This window comes from Oryctolagus cuniculus, chromosome 21, assembly GCF_051225735.1.
Source record: "Oryctolagus cuniculus isolate XC-2025 breed Fujian yellow rabbit chromosome 21, ASM5122573v1, whole genome shotgun sequence".
Taxonomy (NCBI): domain Eukaryota; kingdom Metazoa; phylum Chordata; class Mammalia; order Lagomorpha; family Leporidae; genus Oryctolagus; species Oryctolagus cuniculus.
This window is the reverse complement of record NC_142887.1, coordinates 26,310,975-26,326,995: the sequence shown is the minus strand read 5'-3', so window position 1 is coordinate 26,326,995 and position 16,021 is coordinate 26,310,975. Positions and strand designations below refer to the sequence as shown.

General features: G+C 44.8%; 1 protein-coding gene across 1 annotated transcript; it reads right to left on the bottom strand.

Moving 5' to 3' along the window:
* Nucleotides 1-498: 498 nt before the first annotated feature.
* CCDC117 (coiled-coil domain containing 117) lies at nucleotides 499-15,183 on the bottom strand. The gene is made up of 5 exons (XM_051826653.3): nucleotides 14,853-15,183; nucleotides 14,205-14,261; nucleotides 8,370-8,594; nucleotides 7,565-7,702; nucleotides 499-3,402 (listed from the first exon to the last, which is right to left on the bottom strand). Exons 1-5 carry the CDS (start codon nucleotides 15,032-15,034, stop codon nucleotides 3,165-3,167), a joined length of 840 nt encoding a protein of 279 aa, XP_051682613.2. The 5' UTR covers nucleotides 15,035-15,183; the 3' UTR covers nucleotides 499-3,164.
* Nucleotides 15,184-16,021: the final 838 nt, after the last annotated feature.

Genomic DNA, 16,021 nt, shown 5'->3' with positions numbered 1-16,021 from the left:
TTAAACACAAATAACAGTATACTTTGTCTTCTGTTAACGGCAACCCAAAAGGGGACTCCACATTTATCAAAGAATGATGGTAAATATGCAGGCAATACTGCCACCCAGTGACTACCTGACAACTTTCAGGCATGAACCACCAGATAACATCATGGAATTTTCCTATTCCTCATTTTTAAAGGTCCCAGACCTCTCTCAGGGAACTCCACATCTGAACATTTTTGAAAACTTAGTCACCACTGCTGCCTGAGTGCTGACAATCAGCCACAGTGAACTGTCCTGTGTGGGGTGGAAGCACTATATGGGTTTCTGAATGGCAAAACACAGACTGCTTCTTTTGGAAACTTTATCAATTACAGAACTTATCTCTAACCCAATAAAATCATCCCTTTAGGGTAAATACAAGTCCTTCACTGATATGAATGTTGTTTCAGCTAAAATTTAGAAGAAATACACAATTTCATTTACTTAAGTACAATAATACAAATATATCAAAAGTCCAAAACACTTAAGAAATTTTATTGAAAACAAAATACAGAAACACCAAATTCTCAAAGTAAAACTGACAGCATCTTCCAGAACTTTGCTAGTACTGCACCATTCTTGTCACTATCAAAAAATAAGACCAAGTTCTAGATCCAAAGTAACAAATGAACCTGCTGGTAAACATTCTTTTCATGGTCCTAGTTCCTACTCTAGTTATTTTTCTAAATTATACATTTGTACCTTTTCAAGAAAAAGTAGGTTTAAAAAAACTGATTAATATGTGAGAATTGGACTTACTTTCTTCATATTAAGACCCACTCCATACACACCCTACTCAAACTCAGAGAAAATATACATTGGTACTTTAAAGCTCACCTGCTTTAGGTAATTTTTTTCTCTTCACACATTAGCATAGTTAAGCCAATGTTTGATCCATGCTGCCAAAGCTGTACAAAATGAAAAGACCTGTTAATTCCCCAGGGAAACCTTAAGGCAAAAGCAAAAGCCTTTTGCTAGAAAAGAAAAAAATAAAATATAATGCAGAGGCCTTAGGACTGTGGAGACGGCTCAGATGAGTAAGCACCACAAGGAAGAAGACAGGTTTTGTACAAACATTTGCAAGGTTAAGTTTAGAAAGGAGCATCAAACATCCATTTTCCTGCAGAAATAATTATTTTAGATAGCTTGACTCCTAAACCAGTTCTGTCCAGAGTCTAATGAACAGAATCCTCACTGTCTCCTATATTTGCTCATTTGCATCGAGCCTTGTTAGGAGGCTCCTCTCCCGTCATCCTCACCACTGACATTTCTGACCAGAGGTCAGCCCAGCAGTTCCTGCAGAAGACATCTTGGTGTGTTCCGGCTCTGCTCTTTGGAAAGCTTTCAACTCCCTTTCCACCCTAACACTAGGACTAACTCCAACTCAGTCCCTTCACGTTTTTGGGTTGTATCAGATCAAACTTTCAGTATGATTTCTTTAAGGCTACAAACTTTACAAGTTGGTCCCATTAAACAATGACATCAAGGCAGGAGTTTTTCAAATGGCATGAATCAAACACTTGCACATTTCAAAAGAATACAGTTTACATTCATCTCTAAGTCTGAGATTAAGAAACTATTAGCTGGTTTCCAACTGGTTCAATACTGTTTTGAAGTTTGAATAATTTTACTGTATAGACATTAAATATTGTTTAAATATTAAACATTAAATCTTTTCCTGACTATTCAGACAGAAATAGAGAAAGAAGAACAGCAGGCAAAAGAAGAAACAGTCCAAAGAACAGACTTGAGACTTCTACGCCATCTGTAATGAGAGGCGGGAGTTCAGCATGGGTTTCAAAAATGCCTGGAAGCTGGTTCCTACTTGGTGTAAACCATGTTTTTCTACAAAAGGTATCTGATTCTTACAAAGCAGGAAGAAACCCAGAAAACAAAGAGAACTGGGGTAGTTGCCTGTTGTGTGATAAAAGGGCCAGTACTACACTATGACATTAAATCAATAGCTTATAGTGGATATTCCATAGCAATAAAGAAGCTCTCGTTTTTATTTGCACTGTGAGTCCTTGCCACGTGGACGAGCTCTTCCTGAGAATTAAAAACTTCAATCCTGGTTATCCTCAAAAGACACCTGGAGTCTGATTTAAGCACTCATGCAGATGAGGGTTTCTGCTAGCAGGAAGCTATTCGCTCCTAACTTTTAGAAGAACTATTAAGTTTAAGCACCAGACAAGTTGGCTATTCCAGTAAATCTCAATGTCACTTGCCCATACATTCTCAGTTAATATTGTTTTCAAAATTAACATTTAAAAACTCTACTTGCTCACACAAGTAAAATATTTGTTAAACTACAGAAATTCTCAATTGCTAGCTTGGCTGACACTGCACTTCCTTAGGTTTAACTAAAGGATGCATCTCTCCTAGGCGATCTGCAGATGGATTACCTCACAATATTTTAAACTAAACTATCCCTCAAAGTTAATTAAGTTGTAAACATTATGGAATAATTGGGCTTAGTCAATTATGCAAGGGAAACCAAGGAGCAACAGTAGCACACAGCAAAAAAAGCCTTGAAGGAAAAATACCTTCATGTTTTCATTGCATTTTCAGAGGCAAAGAGGAGATCATAATGCTACTGGCTATTTAATTAATACAGCTATACTGGACTGACAACTAACATACAAGTTTCATGGGCTCAGCAAGAGGTTTAAGCCCCTGCTGTCTTCCCACCTTCTCTGTAATCATATACAGTCACCACTATAAACAGCTCATATGTGCAGACTAAATCGCGACTCAACTGTCAGGGTACAGTTTTAGTAAGAGCATCTTTCTTAACCATCTTTTTCAACTCAAGGACAATAATCTTCAAGTATCTTTAGACAAAGTGACAGATAACTAAAGTCACCCTTACACAAACAGCTTCTATATTTGCCTTTGAAAAGACTAAAATCTAACATTCCTTTAAAAAGCCCCCTAGAAAACTGCTTTTCTCTTAAGACAAGCTTCCTTGGCAAAAAGTTGAATTCTATAAATGGTTACCCAAAATGAGAGTCCCACCCCAAATCACAGGTGGAGGTATTATGACACCCGTTTCATAAAATTTTCGAGTCCCTAGATAGGCAAGTAGGCTCCAGATGAACACAGAGCCTTCTAACATTTGACGTTCATGTAGAACTCGGTTTCTAGAGTTCCATTTCTTCTTCCGTATTAGCAGCTGTCTCCAAACTATTGTAAAGAGGCATCTCTGCTTGCCGGGGTTCCAAGAACAGTTCAGTTCTCCCAGGGAAGGCAGTGCCAGCAGCTGCATGCTTTGTTTGGCTCTCTCCTGCGTAGTTCTTAGCATTAGATGATGGCTTTGGCTTATCAGAAAGGAGTTCAGGGAGAGGTTTCCAGAGTACAAGCTCCATGGAAGGGCGGCTCCTAAGATAGAAAATACAGGTTCTTGTATCAAGTTTTAGAACATGAAAATAAAAGTTATATATAGAAAAGCTAGTAAATGATGCCTTAATACCTTACAATGAAGAAAATTTTTTAAAGATTTATTTATTTGAAAGGCAGAGTGAGAGAGAGAGAGATCTTCTATCTGCTGGTTCATTGCCCAAATGGCTGTAGCAGCTAGGCTGGGCCAGGCCAAAGCCAGGAGCTAGCAGTTTCTTCCAGCTCTCCCATGTGGGTGCAGGGAACCAAGCACTTCAGCCACTGCTTTCCCAGCTGAATTAGCAGGGGTTGGATCAGAAGTACAGCAGCTGAGTCTCCAACTGGCATCCATACTGGATGCTGGCATAGTAGGCATCAGCTTTACCTGCTATGCGACAACACCAGCCCCTACAACTAACAATTGATGGCATCAAAATAGGAATTTAAGACAATTCAAAGTGACTGTTAGAAAGGACAAATACATAAGATTTTACATTCTATATGTATTTTAAATCAAACCAAATGGTTATATTAGTGCTGTGATTAGAATCAGTACAGGGGGCTGGCGCTGTGGCGTAGTGGGTAAAGCTACTGCCTGCAATGCCAGCATCCCATATGGAATATGGTTCGAGATCCAGCTGGCTTCACTTCTAATCCAGCTCTCTGCTATGACCTGGGAAAGCAGTAGAATGTAGCCAAAGTCCTTGGGCCCCTGTACCCACATGGGAGACGTGAAAGAAGTTCCTGACTCCTGGCTTCGGATTGGCCCAGCTCTGGCTGTTGTGACCATTTAAGGAGTGAACCAGCAGATGAATGATCTCTCTCTGCCTCTCTGTAACTCTGCCTTCCAAATAAATAAATAAATCTGAAAAAAAAAAAATTAGTATAACATCCCACATGAAAAATAAAGCACTTTTTTAAAGTTATAAACTAAAAAAAAAAAGTTAAAAAATTTATTTTGTTTGAAAGGTAGAGCTAGAGAGAAAAAGAATAAATAGAGATGATCTTGCACCTAATGTTTCACTCCCCAAATGGCTATAATGGCTGTGGTTGGGCCAGGCTGAAGCCAGGAGTCCCGTCTGGGTCTCCCCATGTAGGGGCAGGAGCCATCTTTCACTGTTTTCCCAGGCCATTAGCCAGGAGGTGGATCGGAAGTCGAGCAACCAGGACTCAAACTGGCACTGATATCGAGTGCCGGTTTCACAGGTGGTAGCCCAGGCACTATGTTTCAATGCTGGCACAATCTTTTATTTATTTATTTTTAAATTTTTTTAAAATTTTATTTGACAGATTGAGTTAGACAGTGAGAGAGAGAGAGAGAGAGAGAGAGAAGGAGAGAGAGAGAGAGAGAGAGAGAGAGAGAGAGAGAGAGAAAGAAAGGTCTTCCTTCCATTGGTTCACCCCCCAAATGGCCGCCTCAGCCGGAGCTACATCAATCCAAAGCCAGGAGCCAGGTGTTTCCTCCTGCTCTCCTATGAGGGTGCAGGGCCCAAGCACTTGGCCCATCCTCCACTGCCCTCCTGGGCCACAGCAGAGAGCTGGACTGGAAGAGGGGCAACCGGGACTAGAACCTGGTGCCCATATGTGATGCTGGCGCCCCAGGCGGAGGATTAACCAAGTGAGCCACGGCGCCGCCCACGGCGCCGCCCCCGGCCCCAAACTTTTAAAACTTTTAAAAAAAGAATTCTGGTTACTCTTACCAGATATAGTTGCCTATCTTGTAGTTAACCAATATAAATGAAAATGAAACACTGCACGAACATATTAAGATGCCCTTTTGTTTGGTACAGTAATAAGTGTAATGCTTTACAGTTAAGCCAAAATGATTATCACAAATACCTCCTACCCTCATGGTAGTGATAACTTCTAGAACCCAAACAAGTAAGGTAATACCCCGAAGGCTAGTTTCTGGAAAACTACCAAGAGTAAAAATTGTTCACTAGAGGCCTTTTGGCTGGAAGGCAACCTGACCTGCTTATGTTTGGCTGAACTATTTACCTGCCCTGGGTGCTGGGTTGTTAATTATAAACTCAAGCTAGGGAGTTCATGCAGAACCTGAAGCCTCTGTGTGCAAATCACTCCCACAGTATTCAAAGACAACAGTGCCCAGCAAGTGTCCTAGGAAACTTTTTCAGGTAACTAAAACATTTTTTAATTAATTAATTTATTTGAAAGTCAGAGTTACACAGAGAGAGGAGAGGTAGAGAAAGAAAGAGGACTTCCATCTGCTGGTTCACTCCCCAATTGGCTGCAGCGGCCGGAGCTGGGCCAATCTGAAGCCAGGAGCCAGGAGCTTCTTCCAGGTCTCCTACGTGAGTGCAGGGGCCCAAGGACTTGGGCCATCTTCTACTGCTTCCCCAGGCCATAGCAGAGAGCTGGATCAGAAGTGGAGCTGCCGGGACTTGAACTGGCACCCTATGGGGTGCTGGCACTGCAGCTGGAGGCTTTACCCACTACACCACAGTGTCAGCCCCATAACCGAAATTTACTCTGAGTACCAAATCAGCTTCAATTCTTGGAACAGCTCAATAGCACTGTATAATCTGCCTACTACTATACACAGCGGATAATGACAACTTGAGATCATCTAGGCTCAAGGACTTCAAGAGTATGGGGCTAATCATTAGTTCCTAGGTTAAATGGCCCCAGCCCACTTTGCTTTTTAGGTTCTTGTGTTGCTTTCCCATTTCCCCTCTTGTCCTCACACTGTGGTCAGTTTCTACTTGGAGTTTGTTCTGTACTCATTTGTTTCTTCTGATGATCTAGGAGACCACATTACTGAGCTCATGAAACTGCTTTAAATTAAGGGCAAAATACCTCTGCTAAAAGCCCTGAGGGGCTATGCTATGCCAAGAATATAAACTTTGGTTTACAGCCTTTGTGATAACTATCTTTTTTTTTTTTTTTTTTTTTTTTGACAGGCAGAGTGGACAGAGAGAGAGAGAAACAGAGAGAAAGGTCTTCCCGTTGGTTCACTCTCCAATGGCTGCCGTGGCTGGCGCGCTGCGGCCAGTGCACCGCGCTGATCTGATGGCAGGAGCCAGGTACTTATCCTGGTCTCCCATGGGGTGTGGGGCCCAAGTACTTGAGCCATCCTCCACTGCACTCCCAGGCCACAGCAGAGAGCTGGCCTAGAAGAGGGGCAACCGGGACAGAATCCAGCACCCCAACCGGGACTAGAACCCGGTGCGCCAGCGCCGCTAGGCGGAGGATTAGCCTAGTGAGCCGCGGCACCAGCCTGTGATAACTATCTTGACTGCTATGAAACACAGTGGTGCTTCTAGGTAACTGAAATAACTAAGTAGACTAGAAATGTGGTTTTAAATGTGCTTCTAGGGGCTAGTGTTGTGCCCAGCGGGTTAAAGCCCTGGCCTGAAGCACCGGCATCCCATATGGGTGCCGGTTCTAGTCCCGGCTGCTCCTCTTCCCATCCAGCTCTCTGCTGTGGCCCAGGAAGGCAGTGGAAGATGGCCCAAGTGCTTGGGCCCCTGCACCCGCTTGGGAGACCCGTAAGAAGCTCCTGGCTCCTTGCTTCAGATCGGTGCAGCTGCGGCCATTGCAGCCAATTGGGGAGTAAACCAGCAGATGGAAAATCTCTTATCTCTGTCTCTTCCTCTTTCTCTCTGAAAATTCTGCCTTTCAAATAAATAAATACATCATTTTAATTTAAAAAAAAAATTTTTTTTTTGACAGGTAGAGTTATAGACAGTGGCTTTAACCCACTGTGCCACAGCAACGGCCCCTACTTTAAAAAAAAAAAAGGCCGGCACTGTGGCTCACTTGGTTAATTCTCTGCCTGCAGCACTGGCATCCAATGTGGGCGTCGGGTTCTAGTCCCAGCTGCTCCATTTCTGATCCAGCTCTCTGCTATGGTCCAGGAAGGCAGTGGAGGATGGCCCAAGCCCTTGGGCCCCTGCAGCCGTGTGGGAGACCTGGAAGAAGCTCCTGGCTCCTGGCTTCAGATCAGTGCAGCTCTGGCCATTGTGGCCACCTGGGGAGTGAACCAGCAGATGGAAGACTTCTCTCTCTGTCTCTACCTCTCTCTGTAACTTTTTCAAATAAATAAAATAAATCTTTAAATAAAAAAGATTGGACGATGGTATACAGAAACGATAGGTTTTCCGTCCAAGAAATAATTAAATGGAAATCAGGCACCAAAACTTACATGGACTCAATCATCTTCTTTGTAAAGACTTCATCAAATTCCCTCTTCAAACCTGTTTTCATGGTATCAGAAAGGACAAGACTGGGGAGGTGGTTAACATTTCTGTCAGCTTCAACTTCTTCATCTTCATCAATTATCCTAAATAAATTAAGGCAGCAGAAGCAGAGAAAGAATAGTGAGGTGGATATGGGCTAGGCAGGGAGTTAGTGAATGAAAGAGCTGAGAGGTTTTGGCAGTCTTTGTGTCTCTACCCTGTAACACTGAAAACTCCACCCTCTTCCATGCCAAATTCAACATATCCAATTTCCCATGATGCACCTCAGTCTCCTCCACCACAAAGATGCCACAGTGAATAAGTATATGTTGAGCCCTGTGTAGAGATGCCATAAAACTTTCCCAGAGATGCTTCCCCTTCCCCAGGCAAGAGAGAAGCCAAACTGGAGTGTGCGCAATTCTCCTCAAGGGGCCGCCCCCATTTACTTCTGAGTGTGACCTATCTCTTTAAGTAAACCCTGATCCCATTCTGGAACTTTACCTATGTCTCTGCTTTTAATTCAACTCCTATGCCAAGACAAGAACCCTGGAATCAGTCTAGCTGGGGACCCCCTTTCAATCAAATTTGAGAAAGGTGTTCTGGAAAACGATCTTGTATTTAGTACAATTCTGTAAGAACTCACTTTAAAGCTGCACACTTTGAATTCCCTGAGTTTTACATTCTTTCTGAGAGGTTAAAGATTAAGACACCACCAAATGATGAACTAGACTAGCTTGCAAGAGTTGCACAGAACAGCAGTGAGCCATTTACCTGTCCTCAATCTCCTGAAGCCTCCTTCGGGCAGCTTCACACTGGGCTTCTCCAGTTGTCTGATCCATTTCTTCACAAACGACATCTAACATGCCAGGGACGGAAAGGTCACTAGGGCACGGCCTGACTCCAGGACCCTCCACATTCTGCTGTGCACAAAGAATCCAGTCATTAGGACCAGCACAGAGCTCTGCTTCAGTTAGCCTTTTTTTCCTTACTGGACAACTAGAAGAGAAAAAGGAGAGAGAGAAAGTTCGCTCATTTGTTCAATGAAAATTCCAATATAAAGCAAACATATATCATGTGTTTCAAATTAAATGAATATAAGAAAAAACTAGTTTTGATGGAGTGTGATTACAACATGGAAAATCACGCATTTTTCTCCATCACTCTTATAGCCTCCCTAAGATGTTTTCTTCTACTGATCATTGTCAAATTAGGCTGTACCTGCAAAATCTTGTCTTTTTAGATTTTAAAGCTTCAATATGGGAACTCAGAAGTCATTTCTACTGATCTCACTCTGGAAAGGTCAAGTGGGAAGTAAAGAACCAAATATCACAAAGAAGCCATTCAGCACCAGTTATATTTTGTCACATAGCTGCTGCACGATCAAATATATGGGAGATGGTCTGGCATCCATTTTTCATTCCTTCACAACAAAAACATATGCCTCAGCCGGTGCTGCGGCTCACTAGGCTAATCCTCTGCCTAGCGGCGCCGGCACACCAGGTTCTAGTCCCAGTCGGGGCGCCAGATTCTGTCCCGGTTGCCCCTCTTCCAGGCCAGCTCTCTGCTGTGGCCCGGGAGTGCAGTGGAGGATGGCCCAAGTGCTTGGGCCCTGCATCCCATGGGAGACCAGGAGAAGCACCTGGCTCCTGCCTTCGGATCAGCGCGGTGCGCCGGCCGCAGCGTGCCAGCCACGGCAGCCATTGGAGGGTGAACCAATGGCAAAGGAAGACCTTTCTCTCTGTCTCTCTGACTGTCCACTCTGCCTGTCAAAAAAACAAAAAACATAGGCCTCACCAGATCTGTTCCAAGAACTGCAGAGACAGGTGGTATCACTGATTTCTTGGTCTCCTCCAATATATCAGGGACTATCTTTAGGTTCTATCAGTCCCCAACCAATAATGGGGTCCTACCTTGCAAATGCTCCATTTCTTGGAAAAATTTGTACTTCATAGGTGTCTTACGATTCATCAAATTCAAATTCTTTCTTTTGCAGAGTTGGAAAAAAGAACCTAGAAAATCTAAACTGGCTCCTCCAAAGTGTTGCCATAGTGGAGTTGAGTGTTGGCAACCACATTCCAGAGTTCCTGAACCCTACCTACCTCTATGCCATTTCTAAATCCTCCCGCCTCCTCAGAGGTGGTTCAGCTGTTCCAGCCTGTACTATGAACTAGTATTTGTAAGCACTACAATACGCTGAAAGCTATCTGAACCAAGCTAAATGGACACCTGGCTCTCTTCTATTTAAGTATTTAAACCAAAAGTATGTTATTGCCTGACATCAGCAAGCACAATCTCAAGACCAGAATACAGCTCTGTAAACAAAACAAAACAAAACAATCATTAATGGCCACCACAGCTCCTGATTCTCTAAACTGAGAATCAAAGGAAGTAGTCTTTTTACAAGGGGAAATTTCTGTATTATGTCAAGAATGCGGACATCAACATTAGTCTCCAGCTGTATAAAACCTGACAACCAAGAATGTCCTCTTCTATCTAATTTTTGATAGGAATCAACTCTCAAATAAAGTGATGGGTTTATCGTTAGTTTTAATTCCTAAGAAAGTATTAAGAATGTTTAGTTACATACTGAATATTTCTATAACATTTGAATAAAGTGATGTTTTAGAAACAATAGTTATATATGTAAAAATGCATTTAAGAAAAAGGAGAATAAATCTAAAAGGAATAGGCAATTTCCTAGCACATCTAAAAACTCAGCTATGAAATTACGAGTGTAAAAGTTGGGTTCTGCTCTCTAACATGATTCAGCTATTTTGTGCCTGGTGGTCAACTTTGGAAATAGAGATCAGTAATGCCCTCTCTTCAAAACGTAATATAATATAGAAGACTCATAAGATTGGTAATAGCTATGAAGGTAGCAGCCAGGCAGCAAACATTTGGCCACTGGACATTCAAATGTCTAGTCTTATCCTCCCAGCATCTCAATCTCCATTTGCAAATTAAAGGTGGTTGACTTTTTAAGCCAAAAACTTTCACACTTTAAACTTTTTTATTTATCTCAGAGCTGGGACCCCTTACCTAGTAAGATCTTAGGGCAAACTTCTAAAGGTAAAAGCAAAAAGGTCCCTATTTTATCCACAGCAAGAGTATAACTATTTGGGCAGACATACAGCTGTGTTTAAGATGCACCTTGGGATGCACAAAGCCCATACCACACCGCCTCAGCTGCATCTCAGCTGTGCTTCTGATTACACATTCACACACCGGGAAGCAGCAGGTGATGGTTCAAGAACCTGAGTCCCTGCCAACCACACGGGAGACCCTAATCGAATTCCTGGCTCCTTACTTCAGCCTGGCCCAGTATGGACTGTTACAGGCATTCGGGGAGTGAACCAGATTAAAGATCTTTGCTTCTCTGCCTTTTAAATAAAAGGAAAATAGATTTTAAAAAAATTAATATTTATATTTTATTTGAAAGGCAGAGTTGGGCCAGGCCAAAGCCAGTAGCCCAGAACTCCTTCTGGGTCTCCCAAGCACTTGGGCCATCTTCTACTGCTTTCCTAGGCACATTAGCAAGGAGCTAGATTAGAAGTGGAGCAGCCAGGACTCAAACCAGCACCTATATGGGATTCCGGCATCGCAGACAGCAGCTTAAAGACAGCAGCTTAACTTGCTGTGCCACAAAGCCAGCACCCATAGATAAAAATATTTTTTTAAAAATCACAAATATTATCTGGTCCAGTGGTTTTAAATTAAGGCAACTTGGGGTCAGCATTGTGATACAGCAGGTAAAGCCTCTGTCTGTGACGCTGGCATCCCATATGGGTGCCAGTTCAAGTACTGGCTGCTATACATTCTGAAGCAGCTCCCTACTAATGGCCTGGGAAAAGCAGCAGATGACCCAAGTGCCTGGGCCCCTGCACCCACATGGGAGACCCGGATGAAGCTCCTGGCTCCTGGCTTCAGATTGGTCCAGCTCTGATTGCTGTGGTCATTTGGGAAGTGAACCATTGGATGGAAGATCTCTCTCTGTAACTCTGACTTTCAGATAAATAAATAAATATTTAACAAAATTTTAAAAATACATTAAGGCAACTTCTAAAGAAACTGATGAATTTATGTAATCAAGTTTCTGATGGCAAAAAAAGGTCAAAGCTGAAAGATAAAGGACAAATTTGAGGACATTATTTGCAACATACATAATAAGCTGCTAACTTCCCTATAAACCACTGAAAAGACCAATAAACTAATAAAAATGTGTAGAAACAAGAATTCACACAAAGTTAAACACCAAAATATTTACTACCACTTATAATGAACAAATACAAACTGAGAGTTTACTTACTTCTTTCACCTTTTTAACTATAAGAAACCTACACATGGACTGGCTGGCCTAGCAGTTAAGATATCTCAATATCACTCATAATGAATAAATACAAACTGAAATACTAATCTAACTCTGTTCACTTCTTTAACTATAAAGCCCTATGCAGCTGTTTGGTCTAGAAGTTAGGACACTGGTTGGGGCACTTGACTCCCATACTGGGTAGCCTAGGTTTGAGTCTAGGCTCTACTTTTGAATTCTTGCTTCCTGCTTAATGTGCACTGTGGGAGGCAGGAGATGATGGTTCACGTACTTGGGTCCCTGCCACTCACGTGAAATACCCCAGTTTGAGTTCCTAGTTCCTGGTTTCAGCCTGGCCCCAGCCCTGGATGTCATAAGCATTTGGGGGAGCGAACCAAAGGATAGAAGATCTGTATGTCAAAACAAAACATTTTTAAAAACAACAATTTGGGAGACCTATAATCTATACTGGGTTGGCTGGGTTCAAGCCTCAGCTCTGGACTCCAGCCTCAGCTCTGGACTCCAGCTTCTTGTTAATACACACTCTAGGAGCAGCAAGTGGTTGGACCCTGGAAGGCCAGGATTGCATTCTCACCTCCTAGCTTTAGCCACTGTAGGCATTTGGTGAGTGAACCAAATCAGTAATACACAGGTTAATCACTCCTAAACAATTAGAGAATTATACTGTACACATTCTTGTGATGTTTCTTTTGCTCATATTATAAGACACATGATGTTGATAAGTATAGCTTTTGTTTTTCCTGTATGGAACTCTACTGCACAGATTCATAATGTATTTCATCTGTTTCACTGCTCAATGACATTTGGGACGTTTCCAGTTTGGAATTCTCATGACCAAGGAAGCTAGGAACTGCCTTGTCTCCTGGTGCACATGTCCATGAAGCTCTCTAAGTACATACTCAGGAGGGAAGGTGTTTGGTAAGCAGGTAGGTATGTGTGCCTTCAACTTTATTAGACAAGATCAAGCTGTTTTTCAAAGTACATGTACTGAGTTATGCTCTCATTCAGTGTCTGAGTGTTCTCCGTGTGCCATATGTGCCACAGTATCTAGCGGGAGAGAGCTCTGTGGCTTTGCTATACACTTCCCCAGAGACTGATATGGCTGAACACTTTTTCATTTGATTGGTAATGTGAAAATTACTCTCTGGGGAATTTTCTTATTCCCTTTGCTATTAGATAGGCTGTCTATGAGATGTAATTTTTCAGCTACCAGTTGATCTCTGATAAAATTTTTTTTTAAAAAAGTAGGAGTGTTCAGCCTAGCAGTTAACACCGGTGCTGGCACACATCGAAGGGTGCCTGGGTTCCTTATTCAGCTCTAGCTCCGGACTCCACCTTCCTGCTTATGCAGACCTTGGGAATAAGCAGTGACGGTTCAAGTAACCCAGTTCCCGCCACCATCACAGGAGACTTGGAATGCGTCCCAGGTCCCAGCTTCAGCCCAGCTCAGTGGCAACCACTGCAGGCATGTGGACAGTAAAGCCACAGATGGCGGCTCTGTTTTCTCTACCTCTCAAAATAAAGTGCAATTCTCTAAGAAAAATGGAAAAATGGGTATTTTTCACTGCAAGTATAAATTGTTCAAATTTTAAACGGCACACACTTTATGTCCCAGCAATTCTGCAACAAGGAATCATCTACTTGCAAACATACATAAGAGACTTGAGAAGTATATTCACAATAAATTGGTTAACTGCAAAAAGTCAGAAATGACTTAGAAATTCATCGTTAGATGACTAGCTAATTATGCATACCTAGTCCTGTAACAGAACCCCACTCAACTGCTGAAGAATTAGCTAGAGCTATTTGCTGACGTAGAACCACAGGAGTAAAAAGATCAACCGGGTCACACAGGCCAGACAGCATCTTCCCAGCAAAGTGAAGACCCAGAGGCTTACACAATCCCAAATCCGACAGTTTTGAGACTGTCTTCCAAACAGGAACCAGGTAAGACGGTGGCTGCCTCTGGAGAGGAGACCTGGGTACATGGAGTCTTTATGACTTTTCAACAAGTGCCTTTGAATTCTTTTACAGAATGCTAGCATGTTTAAAAATTCAAACAATTACAACCCCTTCCAGAGGGAACACTTCTCTCCGGACTCCTCTGCCAGCCACTCACTGTCCCTAAAAGGCAACCGATGTTCCCGACTTCCTGGGCCTCCGTCCAGAGACACACCTAACTTCTTCTTTTTTCACCTTTTCACTTTAGTTAGTTTAGTTTAGGCCCGGGGTTAACTTAAGAGCGACTATGCAGGGACTAAGAGACCGCCGAAACTTACTCCTCCTCCTCTTCCTCCTCCTCCCGCTTGTGCTTCTTTTTACAATGAACCGAGACACTGTTGAAACAAAACAAACGCAGGTCAGTCCGTGCAGAGCTCCGCGCGCGGTTACACACCGGAGCATCACTTCTCCCTTGCTCCAATCGGCTCGCGCACCCCGTTCCTGGCCGAAAATACCGGTCACGGGGTCAGTCGGGTCACGCCGGCGGCCCCCGACGCGGCCACAACCGCAGCCAGCGACATCTAAACTTGTCATTTCGGCGAGGTAACGGGGGGTTGGCGGGGAGCGAGGCAGGGCCGCCAGTGCGTGCTAAGCTCCTCCGGGACCCCGCCACGGCGGGCAGCGGCCCCGGTTCCGTCCCCCTCTGCTCCGCCGACCTCAGGCAACCGAGGGTCCGCGAGAGGCTCCCCAAGTTGTCACCGCGCCGCGCTCCGGCGGGGGGCGCGCCGAGAGGGCACCCGGGCTCCGACCGGGAAAGTCTCACTTGTCCTACGGGACTCCCCGCGCGGTGCGACCGCAGGCGACTTGCGGTTAACGTCGCTCTCTCTGGGGAGCAGCCTCCTCAGCTCTCCACGGGGCTGAGAAGCCGCCCGCGCACGGCCGCGGGGAGTCAGCCCGCCCGCCCGGCCGCCCGCCCGGCTCCTCACCGTCCGCGCGCCGCGCTCCCGCAAGGGCTGCTCGGGGCGGCGCGGGGTCCCGGCCGCGGGACCAGCTCGGCGCCCTCAGCTCCCGGCGGGAAGGCCCGGCCGGGGAAGGCCGGCGGCGGCTGCAGGAACTCCGAGGCGCCGCTCAGGGGCAGGCCGCTGAAAGGCCGGCCGAGCGCGGCCATGGCCGGCGACACAAGGAGGCTTCGTCCGCGGCCCCCGCCACCCGCGTCCCCAGGCCCGGCAGCTGCGGCCACGGCGACTGCCGAGAGGCGCCCGCCTCCGAGCCCGCTCCGACCCCACGTCACGCCTTCTAGAACCCTCCACCCCGAGCCGCCCAGGGGGCATGCCGGGATTTGTTGTGTGTGGCGGGCCGCTACCGCGAGCGATGCCGGGAGTTGCGGTCCTCGGGAACTACAAACATTATGGCTGCCTCTTGACTTCGTCGTTGGGGCTTTGAGGTAAATCCTCGGTTCGAATCCTCCCTGAGGAAGAGGTGTAACGTCTGTGTCCCTCAGTTGTGAAAAAGGAGAATAACTCTGTTGGATGTGAGGAGTAAATGATTTCAAACATTCAGAGCCCTCAGAACACTGCTTGGTGCACCGGGATCAATTTTGACTCCTTCTGTTTAAATGAAGTTGGTGATGCCTCAGAGGGAACGGTGTCATCAGTGGAAGCGTCAGACCGCTTGAGGGGGGTAATGGCGGAGCGGATAGCAGAGACTGTCGGCTCCGATCACGTGACCGGGCGCCATGTTTTTCCGCCTCAGGGAATGGCACCGTCTTGCAGTCTGGGCCGCTTATGCCAATGTCAGCGCCCTTCCGGGAAAGAACAAGACATCTGTGATTGAGCCAAGATGGGTTCATTGATTAACTGAAGTGAGGGAGAGGGCTCTTGATGAGATCTGGGCTGGTGTTGGCTGATTTAGGGGAAAGGTTCACAAAAGCAGCCTTGCTCAGGAATTAATACAGTCAAGAAGCAGAGATAATGGTGAGGTTGGTATTTTTATCTTTTCTAGACACTAGGAGGAGTGAAGGGAGGCCAAACCTGGATGTTCCATCATTTTTGTGGTTTGGACAATGTTCATGTTTTTATCTGTGCTCAGACATGATTACCATGTGGTCTTGTTTTTAGCTTGCTCTGTGAAGGTCACATGAAATTACAAAGGAACT